General features: G+C 39.0%; 2 protein-coding genes across 4 annotated transcripts in view; one reads left to right on the top strand and one right to left on the bottom strand.

The window, feature by feature from the left end:
• Positions 1-9,645, top strand: part of SLC25A21 (solute carrier family 25 member 21) — an 81,190-nt gene extending 71,545 nt beyond the window's left edge. For both annotated transcript variants that reach the window (XM_053474302.1, XM_053474303.1), the window contains exons 9-11: positions 7,139-7,320; positions 8,194-8,246; positions 9,536-9,645. In XM_053474302.1, the coding sequence (XP_053330277.1) occupies positions 7,139-7,320; positions 8,194-8,246; positions 9,536-9,597 (297 nt within the window). In that variant the 3' untranslated portion in view covers positions 9,598-9,645. The remainder of the gene's footprint in view (positions 1-7,138; positions 7,321-8,193; positions 8,247-9,535) is intronic.
• A 6,525-nt stretch (positions 9,646-16,170) lies between these two features.
• The window catches only part of PAX9 (paired box 9), a 16,787-nt gene continuing 9,680 nt past the window's right edge, over positions 16,171-23,277 (bottom strand). Inside the window, exons 4-5 of one of the 2 annotated variants that reach the window (XM_053475340.1) lie at positions 16,898-17,123; positions 16,171-16,363 (exon numbers count right to left, since the gene is read on the bottom strand). In XM_053475340.1, the coding sequence (XP_053331315.1) occupies positions 16,269-16,363; positions 16,898-17,123 (321 nt within the window). In that variant the 3' untranslated portion in view covers positions 16,171-16,268. Of the gene's footprint in view, positions 16,367-16,897; positions 17,124-23,277 lie in introns of both variants that reach the window. The other variant, XM_053475339.1, reaches the window with a different exon arrangement.

Genomic DNA, 23,277 nt, shown 5'->3' on the forward strand with positions numbered 1-23,277 from the left:
AGCATAAGCAACTATATATTTTCACAGACTTCATAATAGCTTCATAGGAACATTTGTAACTCATTTTGAATACTTAAGGATTTTGCTCGCCCCAGTGACTCTAAAGTGTTAATCAGTGTGATAAAAAAGACTCCTTATTTATTGAAAGTGAAGCAAGAATTGTTTTTTTTTCATATTTTAAAGAAAATTCTGCTCTGACTCTCAAAACAGCCTTAAAATATCAGGACCAGGTCTACTAGATTTTCCTTCCATGACAGGGTTCCTATAGGTGGCTTACCAACTACTCCATAGCTGGCTTGTCTGCTCTGGCCCCCTCACCCTAAGAATTCAACATGCTCCATATCTGACGGGAGAGGTGTCCTAACACAACTAAAAAAAATAAATTTAAAAACAAGGAATATGCCAAAAAATGCTTGTGTGTCAAAGGTTGGAGACGCCAATCCCATAAGAACACCAGACCATTAGTGGTCCTTGACGAACAGATGGAAAGAAAGCACAAATGAACAATCTGAGACCACTCTTAAGCTGTGTACTTCCAATAAAATGCTCTTTTGAAAGAATACCTTGTACTTGATGTTGAATGGAGAACATTCAGTTATGATTTAATTACTATGGAAACGTCTTTTCGAGAGTTTGAACATTTGACCACCTTCATTGGCTAAGTACCATCTAAGTTCTTGATGTGCGTGAGATTAATCCAGTTATTGTCTTGCTAGAATGAAGATGGATGCAGTGAGATTTGGAGTCAATTCATGTGTTACCCTCATATTGGGCAACACTTGGTAGTTCACCCATTCATGTGATTGGTCTCCATATGGGTTGACTTGTTATAGGTACTCCATACTGGAGTATAGCCTGGGAAAGGAAATGCAAAGCCTAGAGGGACCCATTCAAAAACAGCTGTTTCTCCCTCTTTGCTCATCAGTTTGTTTTGGACTTTGGCCTTACATTAACAACATTTGTAGAAAAAAAAAGATAAAATCTCACCTGACAAAATATAGCTTCTGTTACTGTCCTGACATTCAGGAGAATATGGAAAGAATCATTCTAAGAAAAGGGCCAGTGTTCAGTTTTGCCGTTACATACATCAAGGCAGTATTTGGTTGCCTCGTAACACAAGCCTATAAACAGTCAGGATTACAGGAATCTGCAGCGTATACAATCCTAAATACAATACTGGATTCCCAGGCATGAAATTCCTGAACAGTGAGTGAATCTGTTTTCCTGGTTCTTCTTTAGCATATTGTCTGAGAGGTTTGGTTACAACGTGTGATACAGCCTCGGAAAGTTTACCCCACCTTCACCCACAAATAATTTAGCTGAAAATATTTGAGTAGCGCTCTGAATAATAAAGAAGGTTTAAGTACGTATTAATCCTTCTCGATACAGCAGTGAGGGTTATTGGAAACAAGAACAAGCTTCATTTGTTTTGTTGCTGTCCACTGAGCAAGCATGGACCTGCTGTGTGAGACTGCTTGGAGAGGCCCATCAGTGATGGAGACAGCATTGTGGGAACTTCTCAGGTCAGTGGACCAAAAACATGGGGCGGGTGGGAATGCTACATGCAATATATACATTACAGTTGAGAAGTTTGGGGTCACTTAGCCATTTTCTTTGATTGTTAGAAAACACTTTTAGCAATTATGTTACAAACTAGCCTTTTAAACTTGGATTAGCGAACACAATGTTCCATTGGAACACTGGAGTAATGGGAGTGATAAAGGGCCATTGGAACACAGGAGTGATGGGAGTGATAAAGGGCCATTGGAACACTGGAGTAATGGGAAGTGATAAAGGGCCATTGAACACAGGAGTGATAAAGGGCCGTTGGAACACTGGAGTAATGGGAGTGATAAAGGGCCGTTGGAACACTGGAGTAATGGGAGTGATAAAGGGCCGTTGGAACACTGGAGTAATAGGAGTGATAAAGGGCTGTTGGGACACTGGAGTAATGGGAGTGATAAAGGGCCGTTGGAACACCGGAGTAATGGGAGTGATAAAGGGCCGTTGGAACACTGGAGTAATGGGAGTGATAAAGGGCCGTTGGAACACTGGAGTAATGGGAGTGATAAAGGGCCGTTGGAACACTGGAGTAATGGGAGTGATAAAGGGCCATTGGAACACTGGAGTAATGGGAGTGTACACCTATGCCTACTGTACTCGGTTAAAATGACTTCTGCCAATTCTGATTTCAGGTAAACATACGTACTGTAACGGTCAAATGACCGAGCCAATTAATGCAAATATGTATCGTTATAATCTGTTTTTGACGTTTTCATCCATATGGTGCCTCCCTAGCGTTCCGCATTTTGTTTCTTTGCTACACTGTCTTTTCCGATTGTTTATCGTGCGTCATTGTAAGGTTTCTTTTACTGGTACCACGTACCACGATTGCCTCTCGGGGTTCCAAAAATCTCCATGTCAATGAGCAGCTTAATTTAGGCGTTGGCTTTCTTCTGGTTTTTTTACGGAACAGCTTTCGTATATTTGGTGGCCTACTTACTCAGTCACCTTTAGGTGAACATTTGAATGTTGAACAAGTTGGAATAAGCTTCCATCCTATTATTGAGTTGGGGCAGAGGTAGAACTTGGGCTCAAACCCGTGTTGACTCCCAGCTATACAAACAGTGATCTCGGGCCTCACCACAGGTATGAACTGTCTTAACAGAGCACCCCTCCTCCAAAATATTTGCTGAATGAAAATATGAATGAAATGTTAATGCAGAATCCCACAAAACGGGTACATAAGGTTAAAACCAAAAGGTTTCACAATTGGTAGGGTAGATGGGCCAATTGGTCCTTCTCTGCCATTGCGACGTGTGTTCCGGCACATATTATAATGTCTTAAACAATGAATAGCTTGTGGGTAAGTATGCGTAGCCTTCACACCAGCTTCGAATTGTTGCGGAGAAACAAGTCAAGCTTTAGTGCATGTTGAGCTCTTTTGTGGATTCTCCACCACAGGGTCGCTACGAGGGAACACGTAAGGTTGTTGGAGTGCCGTTTAACCGTTTGGATGTTCGGAAAGACATTTTTTTTTATATCGCTAGCAAGAATGCGTATATAAGCTCCACTGCAGAGCTCGCTGCCTAGCAGCCCATCGTGATCTGGATCCCAGGAGGGAAACCGCAATGTATATCACTTCCAAGAAACGCTGTCAGAAACATGCGTCCAGGAACGTTTGTGCTTCACACTTAGCGGCCGCCGTATCATAGGCAGCATAAACTTCCAGATGCCGAAAGGACCATGCGAGCATCAAGCTGTCAGCAGTCTTAAACTGGGCATTAAATTTGCATCCCAATTAAAGCTGTTTGCAGGTCATTTTTGCCAAAAACAATAAAAGTCTTTGAGCCGGGGGGCGGCCCTGATGGGATCGGCATGTGTGACTTGGAAGTTAGCAAATGCTGAATCGTTTTTCATATGCTCAGTCGATCTCAACAGACCATAGAGAAGCTAAACCCCAGGTTCTGTTTACCATAAACCCTCCAGCCTCTGAAACGCCATAAAAACCGGCACCGGCCGCCCATCTGTCTCCACGATCAGAGCAGCCACTTACTGTGACTAGTCTTTTTAACCCTTGTTGATCCAAGCTGGGGGAAAATATTCTGTTCTACCCTTCTGACTTTTCGAAGAACGCTGTGAGGTCATAGTCTAAAAATAGAGGGTCAGAGGCTTAGATGTAACGTAAGGACGTTTTACTTTACCGAGATGGTTGTAGATCAGTGGAAAAACCTCCCAGCAGAAGGGGTTAATACAGCGAGGGAATTGAAACATACTTGGCATAGCCTTAAAGCTATCCTGAATCTAAGACGAGGACTCGTTCATTCTTTCTATGTTTAGCATTATTTATATTATTATTATGCATGTGTTCAGCCCAACCAATCTTGGGATTAGCTACAAACTGCATACTGAGTTAGCCAATACATATAGCCGCTATGTATCTGAGGGTTAACCTTTTGATGCCTTTTTGTGCAGTAAGAGAACATTACCGGCAGCCGATATTAATTTTGCTCGGCCTATTTCTTTTTTTCACAGATTTAATTTAGCGCAGCGGGGTCGTTTCCTGCCTGCGTTACAGCGGAGAGATGAAGGAAGCCTTTTTTAATCCACTACGGTTGTAGGTAGCAGCGGGAGGGAATCGGACACAACACTTGCAGACCAAGTTGTCCATGTTTAGCCCCCAAAATACCCCCCTGATATATATGATGCAAAGTCCATCATGTAATCTAGTGAAAAAACAAATCGGCGTTTTAATAGTATAATTTATATTTGATTTGTTAGCATTGTTTCATCAGTGCATACATTATGCATCTCACATCTGGAAACATAATTACAAATTTGCATATGCAATCAGCGGTCATTCCGTGGTCACACATGGCTGCCCACACATGCATGGTAAGAGCCTAGATCTCCTGCGCCAGATGAATTAATCCTACCTGTTGGTTATAAAAACATTTTTTTAAGCAAATTATACTTTTTTCATCATACTTTAATTTACCGGTAAAAGGATCTGAAATTGCTTCTGAGAAGAATATCCAAGATCATTCCATAAAGTAGCCTGACATCGTATCAAGTATGGATAATCATGAAAAGGGTTTTGCAAATACGCATTTTCTGCATGGTGCACCCCGGCAAGCAATGTGCAATGGCGTCAAGTACCTACTTAGTAAAGTCTGTCGATAGGACACATGGAAGACACGTTCCACCTGTTGGACCCACAAAACCAATCTTGAAAATGACCCATTATTCCCGTGAGTGGGTTCTACTAATTTTAGGGACCTGTAGGGTTCCACACCAAGTCCATAGTGGGCCACAGAAGACATGTGACTAAAAGTTTTCTTGAGAACTTGAGAGCAGATTAGGAGACACCAAGTTACCAAACTCCTTGCTGCTACATCCACCCCACCATCTCCATTGAAAGTCATACCATGCATCTACAGCTTATTTTGAATTACTATTTCTTTTTGTGAAACTTAAATTTCCCTTGGAACTGTGGTGGTCATTTTTGATCCATATATTACATTGAAGGGGGGGGGCTTTTAACACTATAAGCCAGTTGGTACAAAAATCTCTACAATCCAAGCCAGTGCAACTGGACGAAAACCAAGATGGCCGCCCATCCATTAAAAACAAAAAAAAAGTAAAAACCCTTTAACACCCAGACACATCCTATGACTTTAAAGTTTCTGTAATGCAAATATGTTCCTTTAACATCCATTATCAATAATTTTCTAAATGAGTATTTCCTGGAGCGTATGCTGGAGACTCACCAACTACAATAATAGTCTCTGTTTAATCACCGCTGCCTAAATAATTATCCTCTTTGAACTTTTTCCCCCCTCTGTAATAACTTTCTATGGTATTAGATGAGTTTCTGCATCAACACGAAATATCCGTCAACAAGTTAAATAAACAAAAACCAAAAAAATGTTGGCATGTCATCTTGTTGACGTGCGTACATACATTTTGGATCTGAAAACATTTAAGAGCTCCTTTTTGTTACTTTGTAAAGTAAAGTAGCCAATTATAGAAGATTACTTCCCAAGAGTCACTGTTTAGGAGGGACAGTCCCTCTTGGGACCCAGATTCCCCTGGTGTCCCTCTTTCCTCCCCTGGTGTCCCTCTTTCCTCCGAGCTCAGAATGTTTGTTGGGTATGAGGGTATCGCAGGGTTCTACAGCCCTAAAAGCCACAACAGCAGAATGTGTCTAGAAGTTGTTACTACACATTCTTCTTCTATGAAGAAGTAGAAAAGAAAAATACTTTGAGGTTTACAAATAGCTATTGGAGAAGGTACACTGGAAATGGCCATCGTGAAGCCACATCACCTGACTGTTTGATTTTTGTTGGTCGAGGTGGGTTCTCATTTTGGGAGCAAAGCACTTTTTATAAATGGCTTTTAGGATTTTTGTTTTTAAATCTTTTATAACATCCCGCCATTACGAATCTCTCCCAGTGTCTTTAAATATTCGACACATTCCCTATTGCGCAGAATTGTAGTTCGTTGCTCTTCAACTTTTTAATTGCGCGTAAAGAAGCTGAAAATACAAATTGTTGCAGATATTGTGTTGAATATCCGAGGGCTTTCCCTTCTCCTTTTAAATCGGGGTATCCTAACTCCTGCAGTCGCTAAAAGCTATTTAATTCAAGGCCACGGCCCTGCAGTACATTACCACAGCGGGCTTGTTATTTTAGTTGTAGGAGAACATTTCCTGCTGACAGATCTGCGACATCTGAGGAGAAATGTGGAAAAAACCTGCAGGCCAGCGACAGCCTTGTGCGAGCGTGTGTGCGTGTTTAATTTTTTTTCCCCCCCCTCCTTTATTTAATTTAGCATTTGGGGGTCTTGCGGACACATACACATTTTTAGTGAGCTTCCTGGTGCAGGGATTGCTGTCATTTGTAAAATATTCTGGCCAATTAGCTAATAGAGTACTTGGGTTTCTTGTGTTTTGATACAGTAATACTAAGTACATTGTAAAGGCCAATTACACAAATCATCCCCATATGCCGAAACCAGAGTCTCGTTATGGACTGTATTTATGAATCCTGTGTGAGGAAATGTGCCCGCAGGCGATTTGGACCATGTGCGAAAACCGAGCCAATGGGATTGTCGGGGAAGGAACGTAGCAACGCACGGAAATCCTCTAGCATCTCTCTGCAAGGAGCCCATTGTGCTGGGTGCCAGGTTGCTGATTAAAGGCACATTACCCAGAATCCTCCTAAACCCACATATCAGACTCAGAGCAAAAAAAAAAACACCAAACCCCACTCCCACCCCCACCCCAACCCACCAGCGCAAGCAGGAAAACACAGCATTAGCAAAACACCAAGGCCAGACGTAAAAGTTCTTAGTAACGATATTGCTCCCAGCGGAAAGCGCAGGTTGGGGCAAAGAGGAGATATATTTATCCTCTGAAAGTAGGTCTGGATTAACGTGAGTGTGAAGGCCGGTCAAACCTAGGGCTGGTTTTGCCCTGGAAAAGTTGTATATCATGTACAGAGGTCATAAATAATCATAAAATCGCACCTCTAAAATTGTATTACGAGAGGACTGAGCTTTGCGACGTTTGGATTGTTGAGTCCATTTGGAATCTTGATGCTTTCTTAGAATGTTTGTTTTGTTGCTGTCTTTACAGGATGCTACGCTGGAGTTTTTAAGGAAGTTTTCCATCGGTCTGGCCTCGGGGACACTGGCATCTGTCATTAACATCCCTTTCGATGTAGCAAAAAGTCGAATTCAGGGGCCACAACCAGAACCTGGCGTGATTAAGTATAGAAGCTGTTGGAAAACGATTATTACAGTTTATCAGGAAGAAGGGTATCGTTACATAATTTCTGTTACTAATCCTGATTTATCTCTATATTTATATGACATGGTTAGGCTGTTTCTCGCTGTTTTCTAGATATCAACCCAGCCTTGTATACTTTATATCACATTCCTTTATCATATATATAATATATATACATTATATATTTTTTGCTTCCTCCAAAACCTAATTCTATTCTACTTTTATCATTTGCTCCACAAATATTTGCTTAACTGAATTATTACATTGAAAGCCACACATGTGATGCACCAAATCCCTAGATATATATAATTTGGGAGCAAGCATTGCCCAGATATATATTTTCTGCCAATATCTCAGTTTAATAGTTCACTTTTAAGACTTTATTTAATGTCATAATTATCAAGGATTAGTCATATACTTATATTAGCTCCTACCGGTGTTCCCAGAGGGCTGTTTTATGCATCTAACATGCTTTCAGGAGAGCAGGATTCCTAGTAAAGGGATCTTTATGCATCTTTGCAGTTTATTCACTAAAGGGAGAGTCTGCAGAAGAGCTTCACTTCACCGAAGGGCCAACGCTGATTGGTTTTCCAGCAAGAAGGCATTAGCTGGTCCTGTATAATGTATAATGTAATGGGCGAGGAGATTTTGGAGAAATCTCACTTTATTTCACTATACATTATACAGGACCGGCCAAGCTTTTTCTACAGCAGAAGCTCATTGGGGCTAGACAGTCATACTCTGTTGTGAAGCAAAGACGCTGAAGCTACAACTCTCCCGAAATCTTTACTGAATAAACTCCTCTTTATCGGACCCCAGTTGTTTTGTCTGTAAAATACTTTATAATGTGCAGGTTTTCATTACTCAGATCACCGAATCACTGACTGTTTTTTATCTTGCAGCTTCCTGGCTTTGTACAAAGGCCTCCTTCCTAAGGTCATGCGGCTTGGACCTGGTAAATCATTTTAACTCTTATCCTAGAATTTCTAAATGGTAGATTGCTAGTAGCAGTTATTATTTACACCACAATCATTGTAAAATCAATATAAAATCTGCAGGTTATCCCGGTTAATGTATGAACGGTGCAGGTTTCACCATCATTAACGTATGTTATCAACATTGTTTGCGGTGCATTTAAATGAGCTGCTTTTGCCTATGAAATATGACCGACCATGGTGTTGAATATATTCGCTCTACTCTAGCTGCTTAACCTGTGCGTCTGGAGTCAAGGTAGGTGCTTAGACTGATTTCAAGGTTGATAATTTGATTGTAACTCATATTAATGTTTGGTTTATCTCGCTGGCTAATAGAACAAGTACTGCTCTGTTGTAACTGTTATCTGTGAACCTTTGGCACCTTAATGTCTTTACATCAGGAACATAGGCAGACTCGATGGGCAGAATGGGTCTGATCTGCTATCACACAGTTTCTATCTAATGATGGCATGAATGAACTGAGCACAAAATATTATTATTTCGCTATGTGATAAATACATTTTTTTTCTTTTATGCTTCGTTTCCCAATAGCAATACAATACAAAGTCCTAATGCTCCTTAAATGCCAAGTGCCGTTATAACTTGCTGCACCCACACGTGTCTTCATTTTGCTGAATGTCTTCTAAGTTATATTTAATCTTTTCACAAGTTTGGGGATTTTATTTCCTTCTTAAATGCAGTTTAAGTATAACTAATATGGCGCTCATGATGACAATGCAGGAAACAATACACAGCCAACTCCCTCAACTACAGTCATGAATAAAATGTATTTAAACTGCGTGTGTGTATAAACATATATTGGGGAAATTGAACATTCTGTGTGACAACAAGAAGTATTACTGGAAATATTTTTGGCCAAAGTATCATCATGCGGGAGAATGTATTTACCGGGTGGCTAAGGTGACTGAAGCACCAAACCGGTTGTGGGAAGCATCTTGAAGATCAAAAATACGGCAAGTGGGAAGGAAAAACCGCAATGTATGTGTTGTGTGCGTAATGTGTTTTGGGAGCTTATCCAGTGATCATAGTACGTGGATAATAATTGTATGTGCTAATGGTCCTGTCTGTGATTAGCTTTTAATCTACCCAGAATGCACCATGACCTACTCTTCAACCTGCCTCTCTGACCTCGCCTTTGTGGTGCTACTCAAGTTGATTGAGCTCCATTCTCCCATCAACATTTACTGTTTGGGGAGAGAGTACCATAGCAACATTCCCAAATTAATCTAAAATCCCCGTTTTGTTGCAGGGGGCGCAGTAATGCTGTTAGTGTATGAATATTCTTATGCCTGGCTCCAGAAGCACTGGTGACCCATGATGAAGAGATGGAGTTTCTCGTCTTCTAGATCTATTAATTCAGTCTTCTAGATCTATTTAAGTCCGAGATGGATCAGGGATTATGGAAACTAAGAGAAACCAAATTATCCACTTGAACGTTTTAATGCTGATTAAGGATTTGATTGGAAACTGCCACTGCTGTCTTGCAGTATTGTGAATGATGGACAATAACACTAATGAATTTGCTTCAATCAAGTTGTATGGGACAGCTGATTACCTATATATACGCAACCTTACATGCTAAACCTGGTTTCTGTATTTAAGAAACCTGGAGAGTAGGTTCTGAGGACTATTTTCCTTTAAAGCTTTAGATAACAGTGTCTCGGTTAGCTTTGCCCAGTCAGATGGTGAACTACGGATACTCCTCCGATATCCAGGACATTACTTTAAGATACTGCATGGCCTTAGGCTGAATATCACTACAGAGTCTGTTTTCCGCAAATATCTTGGTAATAAAAACAAAGCTTCTTTCTAGATTTACACAGACAATTTTCTCCTTTTTTTTTCATTTTATCAATTTCTAATTAACATCGTTTTGGATAACGTCCGCGGCACCCGTGCTTTTTCTGATCTGTGCAGCAAAATTCATGTTTTTTAACTTCACAATTGAGTGTATTATTGACTCGGGGGCCGAGGGAAAGAAAAGTCGTCTTGGTGTTTGCGAGACCGTTTTTTTTCGATCTTTCTCCATCACCCAAATCTTGTGATCATCGCTTTCACTGACTAATCAGAGCTTCAGAAACCTTCCGGGCAGAGGACGTTTTTCGCTTCGGTGTTGTGCCTGCGTGCCAATCCTCAACAACTGCTCGCTATCAGTTAGGCAGCTTCGCAAAGATCCTAGTTTAGGAACAGGAGTCTTGGGTATGTTCATAATTCATATACACTAAATAAACGAATGCCATGCACTTTGCAACAATGGGCAAAAACAATACATTGCTACGTGCATATAACAATAATAAAGGATATGAAATACCGTGCAGTTGCTAATTTAAAAAAAAAAACATAAAAAAACCACATACAATAGTTAAACCACCTCAAGCAGTCGTGTAATCCTGCGGAGATTGAGGCAGACGCTATTAATAAGGTAAGTGGATGAGCAGAATGGCTGTATCCCAGCATTCCTAGCATGTGGTTTGGTGAGTTAAAACATATTACACTTGTGATCCATCAGATCAAGGTTTCTCTGTTATTTGGGGTACTTGTTTAGAGTAATCGCTTGGTGTATGCATTTTACTGCGTGATAACGCATTTTAAAGCACCAGCATATTTAATAGCGCTATATAAGTGACAACAATCAAGAGAAGATCTGTTAGAAGGTGAAGGGAGAACGAGACAAGCGCGCGACTTCTTAAAGCACACAAGCGGTAAGTAAATTGACCACAATGTACTATATGGCTGTCCATGATTAATCAAATTATGGGTGAGAAGTATCAATGGAATCTGATGGCTCTCAGTATCATATGTTGGGTTCTAGAGAGTATTTTGTTTTTGAAGATGGTTAGTTATTGATGCAGACATAAAGTTAAATACAACATTCCAGATGATCAAAAACCATTAAAGATATTAAGATTAAATGAGCACAGTGGGATGGACAGAGACCAAAAAAATGGCGAAAGGCCTGGATGAACTTGAATTCAACTTTAAAACAGAACTCGCATTTAACTGTTCAGGGCAAATTAGCCCATTTGTTAATAATAAAGTGTACAGACACAATTATACCCTTCTATTTTGTGTATTTTATGTCTGAATGCTTTGTAACGAATTTGAGTGGAACATTGAAATCCGGGGCATGTTCTGTACCAAGACTGTATGGCTTAATAGGATATTGGCTCGACACGGCCGCATTAGATTTTGAAACCGTGAGACGGTAGGAGTTGATTGACCTGGTGGCCATTAAAGAAGATATAGGCACAGAATATTGGCACCCCCTATAAGGACTGTGGGGTATGCATAAGGCTGTCCTAATTATAAGACAAGAAGACCAAAGAGCAAATACAGTTTGAGGTTTTTACGGCAGGAAGAATGGGCAGACTAGATGGGTTCTTATCTCCTCTAGAGAACCACAGCCCACGGAGAGATACACGTGGAAAAAAAGTACTTGGTCTTCAAAAAGTTGGGCCACAGAAATGATTTCATAAACCAATGGGTAAACCATAGAAAATGGTGCGGAAAGAGCAAAATATTAAGGTCAAATCCCGACAACATTACCTTCCTTGACTATGAAGAACAAAGAAAAGTGGTATTTTGAAGCTTTCGGCTATGGCAAGATGCAACGAATCGGGAATGGACCGTCATGTAAGGTTGTTAAAGAATCCTAAATGTTCTTTTGACTCCAATGGTCGGAATAAGTCTTGAAATAGAATGTCGCTTTAGTGGCCCAGTCCTGTTAAGCACGGCTGGCTACTTTGTAACAAACTGCCAAGCCTTTCAACGGCTTTTTCTTCAACTTCATGTGGATTTAACAGAATACTTTTAAAAAGTAGAGGCATGATGAATACATCCATAACAAAGTACAAAAAGTTGCCTTGATTTATGTATTCTTATTTAAGGAAGAATATGAGACCATGTGGTTAAAATTGTACTGATTTAGCACACCTTTATAGGACATCCTCGTTTGGCATCTGGCATCTGATATTCTTTCTGCCATTGTAGAGCTTTTACCTTTTTTTATACTTTTTACACCCACCCCCCTGTAACCAAAATACTCAAAATTTAATAGAATTCCGTTCCAAGATAAAAATACCTCCGATTCTCTTGTCTTCGTCAGCAAATGTATAATTATACGTTTGGCAATGTAAACCTTTTAAATAAGATGGGTGAAAAAGCAAATATACTATTCGTATGTTTTATTATTTCTTATTAAACCAGATGTGCCGAAAACACGAACGTTCTCACCAAATGTTGGTCTGTTTAGCTCTTAACGTTAAACTCTGCTTGTAGAAATTCACTGGAGGCCAGCAGGATGAATATTATCGGGCAGGAATGGAGAATTCTAGTCTCAACCTTATTAAGTTACTCTAATACAAGTTGTTTGTAACATTACCAGGACTTGTTTTATGTCATACTCCAAAAGGGATGATAGCTTGCGTATAAAACATGACCAAAAATTCAGTTTTATGAGCTTAACGGAGGTAGGTAATCTGAACAACCACACAGCAGAAGTGGTAAAGGCTAAACTGGCGAATTAGATGGGCTGAATGGGTTTTATCTGTCGATAAACTCAAGCGTACGATTAAAAACAAAAGGTATTGTGCGAATGCCATTAGCTTCAATGAATATGTTGTGAGGGTAAAGGGGAAATGTACACCTGTGTGTGAATATGTCCCATGAATGCAATATATTTAAATTATATTTCCGTCCATAAATTTAATTTACTACACTTAAGGTATATGTATATACACATAAATATATATATATATGCTACGGAGTGAGGAAGGTGAGTCGTTCTGCCAATCTAGCTCTCTTGTCATTATATTTTTTATAGATTTACACAGAGTATTTTATTGTTCCGTTCAGTACTCCATGGTCTGTGTTATTACATAAACTATAAAATGAATTTTTTTATAATCCCCAAAGCGCCTTTCTCCTTTTTGCATCCACTAACTATTGATTCCTCTTGCCGAAGAATATTGTAGCAATTCTCCCCAGAGTAATGAAAATTGATTTTATTGGTTAAGAGGTTTTCATTTTCTTTTGTTTTGGGTAAGTAAGCATTGTCCAACCCAGTCCTCCTATAGACTAAAAATGTGTCATAAAATGTATGTTTTATCTTTTTTTTTTTTTCACGTTGCGGTATATGAAAGGATTGCTGTTTCGTTACACGTGATGGAATTATGTTTAATTCCAACCAATAGTGGCTAATGCATCGATTTTCTAAATGCAAACAAAAAGAAGCACGTGTTTAGCAGAGGACGGCAGGTTTAGTCCCTCTGTCTTACAACCAGGGGACAGGCGCCGCCGTTGCTCGATGGGACAGTTAGAAGAGAAATATGGGATCTCTTAAATCATCCCATTGACACGATGGAGAACAGAAGAGAGTATGCAGTAAATGTTAATGCTGGCCTTTAAAAGATGAATATGACATCATATTCGGGTGCTTAGCAGTGAGGGCAGTAGTTGCGGAGGGCCATATATACCACTGACCTCAGATGTCACTGGTGTTGGTCTCCACTTGACACGTGATGTCACAAATGACCGATGCACTATTAGAACTACGAAATATTCTGGTCAAAAATGTATTTGACAAAGAGATTTCATGGGAATTAAGAATGCTCCGTTGACCCATGTGCACAAATCAAACAACAAATGTAAAACCTAATTCTTTAAGAAGATTTAGTCTGACAGCGGAGGTTTATTACAGTACGGACGATAAAAGTATGGAATTCACTGGCTGAAGAGGTGGTGCTAGCAAATACATTAGATACCTTTTTTAAAAGAGGTCCATGTATGATAGTATTGGAATTAATATTTATTTAGTGCTTGTTGATCCAAGGAGAAATCTGATTGCCAATTATGATTAGTGCATTCGTTAATTTTCATATGTGGTGTCTTTTTCTCAGACATTGCATGTTTTTGGCAAGGAAATAGGTACTGTCTACTAGGTCTAGGTGGAGAAGATTGCCTTTGTTTAATGGTGTATGTAACTGGTCATGTATTTACGTAGTGTCATGTTTGATTATTCAGATAAATCTGTCGGATACTTGTACTATTACATTTATAGAAAACCCATTTTATCAGTCCTAGTTGGCCTTGGCCAGAGTACACCATTGTGCATGACATAAGTCATCTGAGAGTGGTGTATATTTAGTTGCCCAGCTCTCTTTATTTAATCCTAAAGAATCATTTTACCAGATATTGATTACGGTAAATACATAAGAAGCGTTTATAGTTCTGGTGTTCTGTGATAAAGGAGCTGTTCATATCTTCATCTTTGTACTCGATATATTTGGGATTAGCCTGAAGTCAGCATTGCCAGGTAGTAAAGGGGCTTTTCTCCTAAAATGTTTAGGGAACAATTCTAGAAATGTTACTTTGGCCCAAACATTTGCTCTGACTGGCTCGCCAAAAAGAAAGGAGAGAGCAATACTGGCTAAAGTTTTTCCTTCCCTTCAGTATTGCACCAATGATGGAGTCTCTTAATAGTTATTGGTAATACTCAGCCCAAGTGAAGCCACTTCTCTGACCACACGTCTTAACAGACAAGCATCTCTTCTTTTTAACAATAGGAGGCCATATGGAGAATGTTAATGTCTTCCATTGAATGCATAGTTTATTGTCATCTACGATTGGTTCACCATCATTGCGGTTATAATGTCGTTTGTTTTGTTTTTTTTATATATAACAGTAGAGATTGAAGTTACAAAGACAAGTCCTTCCACTTTATTGCATATCCAGCGTAAAGCACACCGAGCTATAACAGAGGTGCACTGGCATACACTTCAACATGAACTATTCAATGCATTCCTAACTGTGATGGCATAATTCTCATTTGGAGTATCTGGGAATCATAGAACTCGTATGGTCTGTAACAAATTATTCGAACCAACTCAACATTAAGTGCCCATGACCTGAAATAACAGTTAAATATGTATTAGGTGGGTTAACCTTCTTCAGACCTTGCGTAATATCCCTCATTACAACCAGATTTGTACATGTATTGGAGTTACGACTCAAACCTTTAAGTGCTATGATTTAACCATCTGGTAGCAATTAATAAATCCATATTGGCTTATGTGGGTTTGTGAACCACACCAGGTGATACAAACCTCGCGAGTCAAGCACATTGTTTGGCCATCTAATGCTGAGCAAAACATAAGTTTTGTGTTTTTGTTTTTTTAGCAAAAATTGGTCATTTTCCAAAGACTGAGTAATTAGTCTTATGAATTATCAATTATCTAGACCATGTTAGCTATAAAGACCAAGATATTAAACCCACTCTACCCACCCCATTCATAATATCGGAAAAGGACCTGATTGAAGTCATTATAAAGGACACAACAAGCAACACAGTTTTTGTTTTCACATTTCCTGCCAATGTAGGTGTCGTTTATCATGTATACTCTGGTAGTGATCAGCTGAGACCTTCTGAATTACAGTAAACGGCGGGTAGGATAAATGTTCTATTTGAAGAAGTCTTTCAGATCTCATCTGGTTTGGCCACTTTGAGTGACCTTGACGTCCATTGTGTAATGTGGGTTCAAAACCCATTGACCTCATTTTTAGCCATTAAAAATCAGCGAAGCTGTACGTAGCCTGAGGTATAAGTCCAATGTGCCTTCATTTCCTCTTCACATTTAGGTTTCTAGTGACTTGTTTCTGCGTTGCATGAGAACGTCCGGTTTATTAAATGTCGAAACCACACCATCTCTAGAATTCTCACCGAGTCTCTTAGCTCAATAAAGGATGCTGACATGTAGCTCAATGGCATCGCAGGTGGTTCTTTAATAGTCTTCCCAGCAAAAGTACCTTTTCACGTTAACCTTGAACTGAGAGGGCACCTGGGTGTATCTCGAGTTGTTCAGATGTCCGTATACCCGGTGTTAACATCCGTATCTCAGGAAAAGCTCCAGGTGTTGTGGAGTCAAGGTGTGTGACGGGTTTTGGAGGGATATTGATGTACCCTTGCGCAGAAAGCATCTCCATTTTTATGCACTTGACATATGAGCAACTGTCCCGTGGCGTGCGGCTGTGTGATAGGAGTGTGGAGATTTGCGTGTCTGGATGTTAGCCTTAGTTTCTTCTGCTGTTTAAAAAAAAAGTGAAGTTTATTTAGATTTTATGAAATTTTAGACTTTAAGAAAAGATACACGCTTGTACATAGAGAGAGGTAACAATGTGTTATTTATACATGTATTGCTTACATATATGCAATGGGATTCTCATGTTTGAGAATGTTATAAAGTGTTCATATATATAGGAGTAACTTGAATCTCGGGCTGTAATTAAACTTTTAATATTATATGGATGCAATGGTTGCTTTGTATTTATTGATCATTGGTAGATGGCTTGGAATTGGGTAATTTCCACTGAGCTGATGTGACTACTTTGGGTCTCCACTCCCCCCTTTTTTACATATGTCTTCACTTATAGCCGCCATGGTGTCCAGTGTAATATGTACACTTCTATGCAGTTCCTGTGCACCGGACATGTTTTCTGCTTCATGTTCTTTGGGTTGGCTTGCAATTCTCTTGGTTCTACTTGTTTCCCTTCTGTCTACCCCATATGCCTGCATCTTCGTATAAGCACCCGTGTAACTTCTCTTGGTGTAAATTACCTTCTCGTGCCGTGTGCATGCCTTTAAATGATAGCGATGCAGTGATGTCACAGTTGTGTGGAGACAGCGGAGTACCCCCTGTATGTTGCCATCCGTGTCCTGTCACGTAGCCTGTTGGTGCCGCAGTACCGTATGCCATGTATGGCGACACTGGAGCCGTTGTGGGGTATGGAGTCATTCCTGAAGCAGCCACAAAACCTCCAACTGTTGGTAGACCATTGGCTGCCTAAAAAGAGAGAATTAGATCATATAATCACATATATAATCTCCATCTTTGTTGTAGTATATACACATTTTTGTACACATGGGTGAGTTAATTACCTTATTCTAGAACACATGTTAAGCAATAACAGCTGAATGGTATCTTTAATTGGGAAGTCACATGGAAATATTCCTTCACCTTGAGCTTAAATCCCCAGGGCTGTATACAGTAATAAGCCCTCCACCTAACCTAAGCTCCATACATTGCATGGGAGGTTGGTCCACGCAGGACACCTTGTCGAACTTGCAGTATTTAAAGATTTTCTAGAATATCAGCAGTGTTCCACATTCCGTGGTAAAGTTCCTTTTAGGTGGGCTTGGAATATCTATTAGTGAAGTATCTGTATCTAATGAGAAGGTCTTAAAGGCTTTCATTGTGAGTGTAAAGCTCTTATCCAGATAGACACTTTGAGGAGATACTCAACAGGGGCTAAAACTGCCATCCAGAGAAACCCACAAACAAAGAAATGTTTGTATAGTAGCTGTGACCTTAAGATTTCGCACAAAAGGATCCTTTAAACTTAAGCCACTGAGCCACACAGATCAACGTATTCTGCTTATTTAGAGATAGCTTTAGATGGCTTGAGATAAACAGCAGGACATTAAGAAGAGCATCAAAATCCTAGGTGGCAGGTGAAATGCCTTTTTAATTCAGGAGAACATCAGTGTTCTCCTGTTTCAGGAAGAGAGGGGATTTGTTTGTTGGGGGGATTAGAGGCTCTGTTTTATTTGACTGATGAGGAAGGATTGTTCATGACATTATATATAAAGAACAAACCAATGAGTCCTTCCTTCCCAGGCATTAATCTATGAAAGAAGAATTTAAACTAGTTTCTTCTCTTTAGAGCAGCGAGATTAATTGTTCCAATGTTGCTCCTTTAATTTATTTTTTCATATGCAGTCCAGGGCTTGTTAAACAGTAAATGTCTAGCCATCCAGTAGGGCAGTTTAATTATGGCAAATGGAATTCTGGGATTCATTGTTGGCCCTTAAAGAAATATGTTTCTTATCTTTGTACTAACCTAGGGAAAGATTACAAATGTTTTAGCAATAAAACCCAGTGGTGTCCACCAGTGTATGAAGCTAAGTTATGTTTGGTAACTTTGCAAATTTGGCTGTTGCCCCCCCATTCATTATTCGCTATGGTGGAAGATACTCAATGATCCTCCTGGATGAATAAGGTAAATGGAAATTAATATCGAACTTGGTATTGATCCTGCTGAGCTTTATTTAGGGTTGACCCTAGGTTCTTTAGCATGTAGGCAAACTAGATCTATGGTGCCCATCTCTTGTATGCACTGGTTTGCTAACTTTGGAAAGAACCTGGAGGCAGCAACCTCCACCTGCTCAGCTTGAAAGTCACCTAAACCAGGTGTTTGACCAAACTCGGACATCACGTTGCTATTATGACTAGGAATAGCATCCTGGCACCTGGAATTTCACTTGCTGGACAACCCTGTAAAGAGGTTCCTGGGCCCAGCTTATGTTCTGCAATAAGGCAGAGCTCAGCTTCCCATCACCTAACCCACAAAAAGCAACAGCAGCTCACGGCCTTCGCATATTGTGGCTTGAAACAAATCTGTTGAGCACTTGCCTAGGTCATCTATCTAATAAAGCCGGTCTTGGCTGTTTCCATGCTCATTGAGGTTGTGGGTCTTACCTGAAACAATCATAACCCCCCCAGGTAGCTATTAAAGAGGTCTCAGAACGTTACGTCAAGGTGAAAATGTTCAAAAACATTGCTCTGACTCATGGAACAAATCAAGTATAGAATTCCAGCTCATTAATAATGCCTCCGTTTAAATAACTATTTTAGAAACCTTGAAGAGAAAAAGCATCAAAAATGAGTCTAACTTATATTTTATTATATAAATTAAATCCTATAAATGCACACATATTCAGAATAATAGAATCAACATTCTTTTCTAATAATCACTACACTTGTAGACTTTGTTTCTCTGCATAGAATCCACAAACCCTTTTAAATTAAGGACACTGGTCTAAAAGACGCATGTTATTATGGCATAAAGACCCTGAAAATAACACATTAAGAATATATGCACAGGCTACTTGAAAATGGTGAGTGGCTTGATTTTCTAGAATTTACAGGATAATTGTATGTTATGCTAAAATATACAGACGCAGAATGCCCAGCGCAAGCGGGCGAAAGTTCTTTGATGTAAAGGGAATCATTCAATGGTCAAAATAAACAGGAAAAGTCAAACTTTCTAGAATGTTTACAATTAGGAGCCTTGATTCTCGAGATCTAACTGTAAGAAGTAACAAATTGCAGTGGTTAGAATGAGTAGAAAGATATTAGGACTGAAATTGTAGGAGAGATTGTGGAAATGTTAATTATAAGAATGAGGACGATTGAAGTAAAATTGTTGTAAATTGTTTCCAGTGCAAATGACTGACTTGTAAGCTATTCTCAGAATGCAGTGGTTAGAAATGGCCAAGATAAAATATTTAAAACTATGTAAAAAATAAATAAATAAAAATAGATTGCTCAGAATGTTTTGGGAAATAACCACCATGGGCAGATAGAATTGTGAAAATGTGATAAAATGTGCACAATTAATATGAAATATGTAATATAAAGGACCAGGTGTAAAATTACAGAATGCATTAACTTATTGTAAAGTAGAAAAAAATTAAAAAAATAACATAAAATTGGAAAATGTTCCAAAAATTCAAAAAACAAAAACAAATTGGCCATAACCGTTTGAAGTTAACTCTTACACATATCTCTCCATTTCATGCAGTAGAGCCAGGCAGCTTGCAGCCTCTCTAAAGGTGTAAAAAGTTCAAAATCCTCAAGAAGTTTCAACAAAACCTAACATTTACTAGTTGGCATATGCTAAAAGTTGGTTAGGAAGTTGCAAACATGTATTTATTATATAAATATATAAATACACAAGTGTAATATATATATAAATTATTACACTTGTGTATTATATTATCTTTAGTTTTTAGTTTTGTTTGCTGAATTAGCTACAAATTAAGAGCCCGGACTGTGACATTTCCTACAAACCTCATTCATTTTGCTAAATTATAATTGGTAGAATTATGTCAAAAAGGAAATAAAAAATTATACTTTTCAGAGTTACCTTTATTGATACCCTTGCTAATCTGTCTATCGGATGAATCCCAAATTCCACTAAATAAGATGATAAACATATAGAGTTTTGCTGTTAGCCGTATAAAGAGCGAGCAAAGATGGTAAAGATGATGCATTTATTGGCTAACTAAAGTATAATAGATTGCAAGCTTTTGGGACAACCTAGGTCTCTTCTGCAAAGATATGCCTGATGCTATGCAATAAGGTCGATAAAGTCTCTGCAGCCAATTTAGGAGACTGAAATCACTCATAGATGTCTTGGTTTATTAAGCCTTGACCTTGAAATTCTGGTTACCTGGACCTTGATTGCTTGACAAATGGGATTTAATATATAAAATATTTATTATATATTTAATCTGTCGGCAGCAAATATAATATAGTTTAAAGCAGGTTAAACTCTTCCCTGCATATTCTGATCACTTGACAATCATAAAAATGTAATATATAATATAAAATATAATATATTTAGTATATGTCGGTAGCAAATATAATATATTTTAAAGTAGGTTAAACTGTTTCTTTCAAGTTCTCAGTCCCCAAATTAGTGTAAAAATAGCCTACAAAGCCATGTTAATGGCATTAAAGGCATCCTGTCCTATAAATCATTGGACAAAAAACCCCCCTGAAAAGATAAGGATTTCATAAGTGAACTAAATGAGGAACACATGCCAAGATGTCTTATTAAAAATATATATGTTTTTTGTGTGTTCTACGCTGCAGCGGAATCCAAAGAGCCGTCAATTCAATATTTTAATGTAACGTTTCCTACAGCATGCTCTCCGTGCCAGGACGGGAAAATAGTTATTTAAGCGATGCCAGTGTACATCAGTTCATTTTATTCTATTCTGCGTGCAGTTGCAGAATGCTGGAAGACGCCAAGAAAAAGCTTATTTTTTTTTGATTCTTCAAGAAGCAATCTCATAAATGCATGTTTCCTGTTTTTAATGGCAAGAAACAAGTATGTGTGTGCTTATATATCTCTATATCTCTATATCTGTGGAAAAATGCATTGAAGTCCCTGCAAGAAAAGAATAGGATCTTGTAACTACCATGTCCCTATAAGCCTTATATGCCTACATACATACATACATACATATATATATATACATACATACATACATACATACATACATACATACAATTTGATGGCAGATAAGACCCGTCTAGTCTGCCCATTTAGACCTAAATTGGTCCTTGGCCTCATCCTAGATCTAGGATAACGTTATTCCTTTCCCATGCATGTATGAATGCCACTTCTGCTGGGAGGCTGTTGAGCTAAGCACAGAAGGGAGTTGTCGCTTGCCAGTTTCTGTTGCTCAACAAATAATTGTCACAGTACATAGACCTTTACAGTCTTACTAATAATCCGTAGAGGGTGGGGAATTGCATTTAAGCGGGATCTTTATAGAAATGTTGAATGAACCAAGAATATAATAAAATATGGAAGCTGCCTGGTGACGATACTTTTTATTTTTATTATATATATTATCTCGGTTTGTAAACAAAAATATAAAATATTTGCACATTCTAACTTGTTTGTGTGTTTACATGCCAGGGTGATAACTCGGTTACTTTTACTCACAACAAGATTTCTTTAGAGGATAACCTGGCCAAGGTGGTATATCAAGAACATCAGTGTCTTTCCACATACAGGCTGATGTGTGCTTATTGGACATGGGACAACCAGACATGGCGTAACAGCCCAAACATGGGTGACTTGGTTCCCTTTGTTTTATTAAATCGCCCCAGTGTAATAGTGGGTTTTTTCTATTTTTTATCTGTGGTAAATTGGTGGATCAGCTGGCCTGCAGAAGTGGTGGAGGGTAATACAGCGAGGGAATTTAAAATGCATGGGGTAGGCATGTGGCTCCCGAATCTAAGACGAGACCAACGACTGATTAAGGTCGGAGTCTTTACAGCAGGCAAATAATGATTTGGGCAGAAGTGGATTGGGCTGCGGTATCTTTGAGGGCTTCCTATGTTCATGTTTAGTGTCGAGTCAAGGAGCTCAAAGAAGTAAAGGGAAGACGTCTCAACATATAGAGGAAAATGGAAAAGGCCAGGATAAAAAGATGGGTCTGACGGCAACAAATAGGATAGACAAGCAGGGAAAACATAGAAGGGAACGCCACCCAAGGAGAGCTAAACCTACTTGTAACGCTACAGAACCTTTAAACAATGGAGAGTTTATTGTGGAAATTGGTCAGATCCCCAAATCTCCTGGAGATTAAAATGATCATTTTCCACTTTGTTTCTATATGTTGCACTACGCAACTTAATGGCCTCTCCATGGATGTTGAAAATTATGGTATTAATTATATGTATATATATATATTAAAAATATATTGGGAGAAAATGCAAGTTTTATAGATTTATTGAAGACTATTCATAACCCCAGAATACAGACACTACAGATAGAAAGCAAATGCTCCCAATGTATGAACAGCCTGCTGTTTTCAACGTGATTAGGGAAGCTGTTAGCGATCAAAGCACAGTTGAAAAGCGGAGTCTTTACAATCGTACCAGTTGGGCTTGTCTTATTGCATCATGTTTCTATGCAATTGTAGTTTATTGCTTACAGCAACCAATGCAATTATCTGGAGAATCAGAGCGATAAACAAAGGAGTATAAAACTGAACCTAAGTGAAATCAGTCCCTATATTTGGAAATGCCTTAAATGGGTTCTGCAACAATAATCTCAGTCGTGCATGTATTTAAAATGCACGGTGCATCTCATGGATACCTTGTGTATTGCATTTATTCACTAAACAGTGAGCTTGCAGGAGAGCTGCAGTTTCAGCTTCCCTATTCATTGCTCTGCTGCAGGAAGGGCTGAGCTGGCCCTGTATAAATTAAGGTCTTATCATTGAGATTTCTTTTGACGTCATCTCACTAACTGAACTATTATGCCAGCTCAGCACTTCTTGCAGCAGATGCTTACAAGTGTTGGCCATTCATAATAAGACAAATGGATATAGTGTTAAGAGAAAACAGAGTC

The sequence above is a fragment of the Spea bombifrons genome, chromosome 9, assembly GCF_027358695.1.
Source record: "Spea bombifrons isolate aSpeBom1 chromosome 9, aSpeBom1.2.pri, whole genome shotgun sequence".
Taxonomy (NCBI): domain Eukaryota; kingdom Metazoa; phylum Chordata; class Amphibia; order Anura; family Pelobatidae; genus Spea; species Spea bombifrons.